At 44.2% G+C, this 6734-nt stretch overlaps 1 protein-coding gene across 1 annotated transcript; it reads left to right on the forward strand.

The window, feature by feature from the left end:
- The first annotated feature begins 215 nt into the window (after positions 1–215).
- Positions 216–6499, forward strand: PER3 (period circadian regulator 3). The gene is made up of 2 exons (XM_043500026.1): positions 216–467; positions 6293–6499. Exons 1-2 carry the CDS (start codon positions 326–328, stop codon positions 6484–6486), a joined length of 336 nt encoding a protein of 111 aa, XP_043355961.1. The 5' UTR covers positions 216–325; the 3' UTR covers positions 6487–6499.
- The last annotated feature ends 235 nt before the right edge of the window (positions 6500–6734 follow it).

Consider the following 6734-nt stretch of genomic DNA (forward strand, 5'->3'; position numbering starts at 1 on the left):
TTTCTGAATTTTTGCCCAGTTTTATCTCTTTTACTCTCCAGTTTGGTTACCTTTGGGTCGAATCTAGCACCAAGGCCTTGGCCTGTTGAAAACATAGTTTCTAGATACTTAGTCATTGAAATGAGTGACCTTACTGAGATTTCTTCTGTTACCACTAGATGCATCTGTCCTGCTATTACTTATTTCCCAGACACCAATATCAACTGAACCGGGAATCAAAATGCATCCGATGAAGTGAGCTGTAGCTCACGAAAGCTTATGCTCAAATAAATTTGTTAGTCTCTAAGGTGCCACAAGTACTCCTTTTCTTGAACCAGGAGAGACCATGAAAGAGCAAACAGCAGCAGCTGTGGTAGGAGCTCCGCTGACAAATCTGATGATGACCATCAAGCCTCTGAGCGTGGTGTCTGTAACTAGCCAGTGCAGTTACAGCAGCACCGTTGTGCATATCCCACAACCTGAGTCAGGTACAGAGTTCGCACTTGCACATTTTGTAATCTGCTGACATTTAAGCTTACAGATAATACTTATAGACCTACATGCTTAACTTTAAACCATTTGCAACACTCCTTTTTTTTTGTTTTGTTTCCATTATAGATCATGATCTGAACTTTAAAATATAACTTTGATATCTTTAAGGGCCACTGCCTAAGAACTTAGGCACAAAATTTATGTATCTGGTAATTTATTTTATAAAATCGAATTATAAGAGAAATGTTTCCATTAATCTTAATTTTCTTTTTATTTAAACCTTCCCTTCTGTGTTTCTATTGTTAGTGGAAAATAGATCTTGTCAAACTAACTTATATCTTTTTCAATGAGGTTACAAGTTTGCTTGATAAAGGTAATAGTGATTAAAAAACTAGAATATTGAATTAACATGCGTGCATAAATACATTAAAAACTGGCTAATTGATAAGTAAGGTCCTACCAATTTCACAGCCATGAAAAATGTGTCATGGACCATGAAATAAACACTGCCCTGTGAAATCCCGATTTCCCTGTGCTTCTGGGAGAGCCACAGCTGGGGGCTCCTAGCTCAGAGGTGGGCAGACTACGGTCCACGGGACCGTCCTGCCTGGCTCCTGGCCCGGGAGGCTAGCCCTGGCCCCTCCCCTGCTGTTCCCCCTCCCCCGCAGCTATGCTGCCATGCGGGCAGTGCTCTGGGTCATGGGGCTGCGTGCTCATGCAGGGCAGTGCAGCAGTGTGTCTGGCTCCGGCCGGGCAGTGCAGCTGCCATTCATGATGCTCTGAGCGGCATGGTAAGGGGGCCAGAGGGGTTGGATAAGGGGTAGGGGGTACCCGGGTGAAGTAAGAGGACAGGGAGCCTGGGGCAGTTGGATAGGGGGTGGACTCTTGGGGGGGGGGTGTCCCGGGAGGGGGCAAACAGGGAACAGGGGGTGGTTGGATGGGGCGGAGGTTCTGGGGTGGGGGGCAGTCAGGGAACGGGGCGGTTGGACAGGGCAGAGGTTCGGGGGGGGCAGTCAGGACAGGGAGAGGGGGGCGGATTAATGGGGGTGGAGTCCTGTGGAACGGTTAAGGGAGGGGGGGTCCCGGGAGGGGGCAGTCAGGGGACAAGAAGCGGGGGGGTTTGGATGGGTGGGGGGGGTACTGAGGGGGGCGGGAAGTGGGAGGGGGTGAGGGCCAGGCTATTTGGGGAGGCACAACCTTCCCAACCCGGCCCTCCATACAGTTTCACACCCCGATGTGGTCCTCAAGCCAAAAAGTTTGCCCACCCATGTCCTAGCTGCTCGTTCGGGCCAGGCTGGAGAGGGACAGGAATTATCCTTCCCCTGCGGTGTGGAGATGAGACCCACCTCCAGAGCACACTCAATTCTGTGCTGCAGCAGCCCCAGAGTTGGGCTCCGGGCTTCCACCGCCAGTGGGTTCTGTCAGGGCTTGGGGTGCTGGGGTCGGGGCACCCATTTTTCCAGAGGGCCCCCAAATTGGCAAGGGCCCCGCGTTAATCCACCACTGGCTGGGACTAACAGCTAGGAGCCCCTGGCTGAGGCACTCCCAGCATCTTGGGGAAGATCAGACCCACCTTCACCTCCGGAAACATCTTCTAGCTGCAGGAAACTTGGTGGCTGCGGCCTTCAGAGCCCAGCATTATATGCTAAAAATGAGAAAGTAAGCACTTTTTCAGCAATAGTGTACTGGACAGTTTTGTATTTTTATGTCTGATTTTGTAAGCAAGTAGTTTTTAAGTGAGATGAAACTTGGGGTTATGCAAGACAAATTAGACTGCTGAAAGGGGTACAGTAGTCTGGAAAGCCTGAGAGCCACTGCTCTAAGAATACATAAACATCATCACTGATAAAGTTTGCAGATGACACAAAAATTAGGGGAATGGTGAATAATGAAGGGACAGGTCACTGATTCAGAGCAAGTTGGATCACTTGGTAAATTGGGTGCAAGCAAACAATATTTGTTTCAATATGACTAAATGTAAATGTATGTATTTATGAACAAAGAATGTAGGCCACACTTACAGGATGGGGGGACTCTAACCCGGGAAGCAGCAACTCTGAAAAAGAGTTGGGGGCCGGAGAGTAATGGATAATCAGCTGAACATGATCTTCCAATACAGCATTGTGGCCAACAGTGTTAATGCAATCCTTAGATTCATAAACAAAAGAATCTGAAATAGGAGTGAAGGGATTATTTTACCTCTATATTTGGCATTGATGTGACTGCTGCTGGAATACTGTGCTTAGTTCTAGTGTGTACAATTCAAAAAGAATGTTGATAAATTGGAGAGAGTTCAGAAAAGAGCCATGAGATTAAAGGATTAGAAAACATGGTTTATAATGATAGACTCAAGGAGTTCTATCTATTTAGCTTAACGAAGAGAAGGCTCAGGGGTGACTTGATTACAGTCTATAAGTACCTACATGGGGAACAAATATTTACTAATGGGCTCTTTAATCTAAGAGAGAAAGGTAAATCATGATCCAATGAAGTTGAGCTAGACAAATTCAGACTGGAAATAAAGTGTACATTTTTAATAACCTGAGAGTAATTAACTTTTTAACAATTAATATGGGTCATTGTGGATTCTCCATGACTGACCATTTTTAAATCAAGATTGGATGTTTTTATAAAAAATATGCTCTGGAATTATTTTGGAGAAGTTCTACTGCCTGCGTTATGCAGGAGGTCAGACTAGATGGTCACAATGATCTGTTCAGGCATTTGAATCTATGACCATTATAGCATTCTGTTAGCACAGGAGACTCAAAAGGTGAAACTATCAAGAAATGTACAAGTCTTGTTTCACGGCCAAAGTACAGTGAATGCAAAACGTAAACAGCATGAACAGTTAATCACAATTATTTTTATTTAAACTTTTTTTTTCATATCAGTTTCTTATACTAATAAGAGCAACCATCAAACAAATTTGAGAATTCTCTGACAAACTTGTATCCGACGAAGTGAGCTGTAGCTCACGAAAGCTTATGCTCAAATAAATTTGTTAGTCTCTAAGGTGCCACAAGTACTTCTTTTCTTTTTGCGAATACAGACTAACACGGCTGCTACTCTGAAATCTGACAAACTTGGAACTTTCCCTTATAGAATTGACTAGTCTGTATCAGGCTAAATAAAATATAGTTAATGCAAAACCCAATGTTAGTGATACATGTAGGAGCCTGTCATATGCTTGATTTGGCCAGGATTATAAAAGGAAAAGGAAAGGTAGTGCAAAAGAGACTATCATAGGGGAACAGTCCTTTCTGCTCCCAGCTGGCTGAAGCTGGACTGGCCTCTGGGGTGTATTTCCCAGTTGTTTGAGTTGATTTGTACGGGTTTTGAGTTTGTGCATTTGAGAATAAAGCCAGCCCTGAAAAAGGAGATGTGAAGAGTCCAGCAGTTGGGACTTTGTTTGTCCTTCCCCTGCTAGTGGGTCTCCCCCACTGGCTTACAGTTCATTTGAAAAAGCAAGCACTCAGCTATTGGAATTACTGTATATACTTGTTCATAAGCCGAAAAAAGTGACGCATCAAAGAGCGGGGCTCGGCTTATAAAGGGGTCTACACCAAAATTTGATGATTTTAAACTCTATGAAATCATTGAATTGAATATCTAATACATTGTCATTTTGTTTACCTGGAGCATCTGCAGGCATGGAGCCCCTCAGTTCCCTGTGGCTGCAGTTCGCCATTCCCAGCCAATGGGAGCTGCCGGGCCGGGAGCCGAAGTTTGCAAACCCCTGAAATATAGGGCCAGCTTATGAAAGGGTCATACAGTTTTTACTATTTTTACCTATCCATCTTGGGGGCTCGGCTTATAAACAAACGGGCTAATGAACAAATATATACAGTACTTGATGTTTAAGGTTGAATGCTCATCCTCTACTTGCCTCCTTGTGCGTATGCATTCTGTATTGTGTATATCATATTCATTGTCAAATAATACAATATATATTATTATATATATATAATTCAAACTGGAATCTATTCTATAACCTTAGTACTGTGAACACTTGGTACTTAGCTGTATTACTGAAAATATGACTGCATCCTCTGCTAAATAGTCATCCTGATGTTACGCTTATGGTTCTGTATAGACTGTAGTATATAAAATTATAAGATACTATCACCTTACTTTTGAGGTTGAGTTCATATCTGTCTGAACAAAAGGAGTAGAAATTGCTTCCATGATTATAGCTTTATAGGAACTTAATTAGATGTGTACTTATGCTATAATACGAAAATGTGGTCACAGAATCACAGAAGATTAGGGTTAGAAGAGACCTCAGGAGGTCATCTAGTCCAGTCCCCTGCTCAAAGCAGCACCAATCCCAACTGAATCATCCCAGCCAGGGCTTTGACAAGCCAGGCCTTAAAAAACCTCAAAGGATGGAGATTCCACCACCTCCCTAGGTAATGCATTCCAGTGCTTCACCACCCGCCTAGTGAAATAGTGTTTCCTAATATCCCTCCTAGACCTTCCCCACTGCAATTTGAGACCATTGCTTCTTGTTCTGTCATCTGCCACCACTGAGAACAGTCGCACTCCATCCCCTTTGGAACCCCCCCTTCAGGTAGTTGAAGGCTACTATCAAATCCCCCCTCATTCTTCTCTTCTGCAGACTAAACAAGTCCAGTTCCTTCAGCCTCTCCTCGTAAGTCAGGTGCCCCAGCCCCTTAATCATTTTCATTGCCCTCCACTTGATTCTCTCTAATTTGTCCACATCATTTCTGTAGTGGGGGACCCAAAATTGAACGCAATACTCCAGATGTGGCCTTATCAGTGCTGAATAGAGGGGAATAATCACTTTTCTCGATCTGCTGGCAATGCTACAACTAATGCAGCCCAATATGCCGTTAGCCTTCTTGGCAACAAGGGCACACTGTTGACTCATACCCAGCTTCTCATCTTCTAATGCCCAGAACTGCCACTTAGCCAGTCAGTCCCCAGCCTGTAGCAGTGCATGGGATTTTTCCGTCCTAAGTGCAGGACTCTGCATTTTCCTTGTTGAACCTCGTCAGATTTCTTTTGGCCCAAACCTCCAATTTGTCTAGGTCACTCTGGACTCTATCCCTACCCTCCAGCATATCTACCTCTCCCCACAGCTTAGTGTCATCGGTGAACTTGTTGAGGGTGCAATTCATCCCATCATCCAGATCATTAATGAAGATATTGAACAAAACTGGCCCCAGGACAGATCCCTGGAGCACTCCTCTTGATACCGGTTACCAACTAGACATCAAGCTGTTGATCACTACCTGTTGAACCCGACGATCTAGCCAGCTTTCTATTCATCATATAGTTCATTCATCCAATGCATACTACTTTAACTTGCTGGCAAGAATACTGTGGGAGACCATATCAAAAGCTTTGCTAAAGTCAAGGTATATTACATGCACCGCTTTCCCCATATCCACAGAGCCAGTTATCTCATCATACAGTATTACTCCGGGATAGATCTCTTGTGTTTGATCTTCCTTCCATTTATAAAGATGGACTGGCTGGTACAACCACAGATGATACAAGCTCAGATAGAGCTTGCACAGTTAGGTCCAGTGCTGTATGGACAGGAACCTAGTGCTGTCACTGTATCATTCCTGTGCACCTCAGTCTCCATGGGTGGGATATCATTCACTCAGCTGCTGTTAGTATGAATATACTTGAGTTGTGACTTACGTAGTGTCTCTCTCCCTCTGCAATGTCACGTGAACCAACTCAATAGCTCAGATGAGATTGTTTTCTGAATGATCATTCATTGAAAGGGGGAACAAACACCAGGATGCCAGGCCAAAGAGTTACTTGTTTTCCTTCTCTTTTGTAGAAGTGACTGCAATAGAAGATGCCACTGTAGGGAGTGAACAAATTGAGCTGCCTCCTTTGAATGCTCCCACTGTGGTTCTTGAGGAATTTAAGCAAGTTGGACCAACAAAGGAAGTTTTGTCAGTCCACACTCTGAAAGAGGAGCAAAACTACATTGACGGGCTCCATCAGAGGACATTGTCATCTCCATACTAGTCTGATCTTCAGCAAGGGAGCAGAAGCCACAGTGGATATTCCCATGGTCAAGGTAGGCACCAGTTGTTCTGTGTGATAAATGAATTAATAATTGAGTCTAGTTCTGCATCTTGTGACCTAATCAATATCTTACTAGTATTGCAAATCCGAGCAGGATGTTTTTTTCTAACTGCTGGGGCTTGATAGTAGTCACAGCATGGAATGCTCTACCCCATCCCAGATGCTGCTATCCTGGACTTGTATCAGGA

The sequence above is a fragment of the Dermochelys coriacea genome, chromosome 18 (assembly GCF_009764565.3).
Source record: "Dermochelys coriacea isolate rDerCor1 chromosome 18, rDerCor1.pri.v4, whole genome shotgun sequence".
In the NCBI taxonomy this organism is placed as follows: domain Eukaryota; kingdom Metazoa; phylum Chordata; order Testudines; family Dermochelyidae; genus Dermochelys; species Dermochelys coriacea.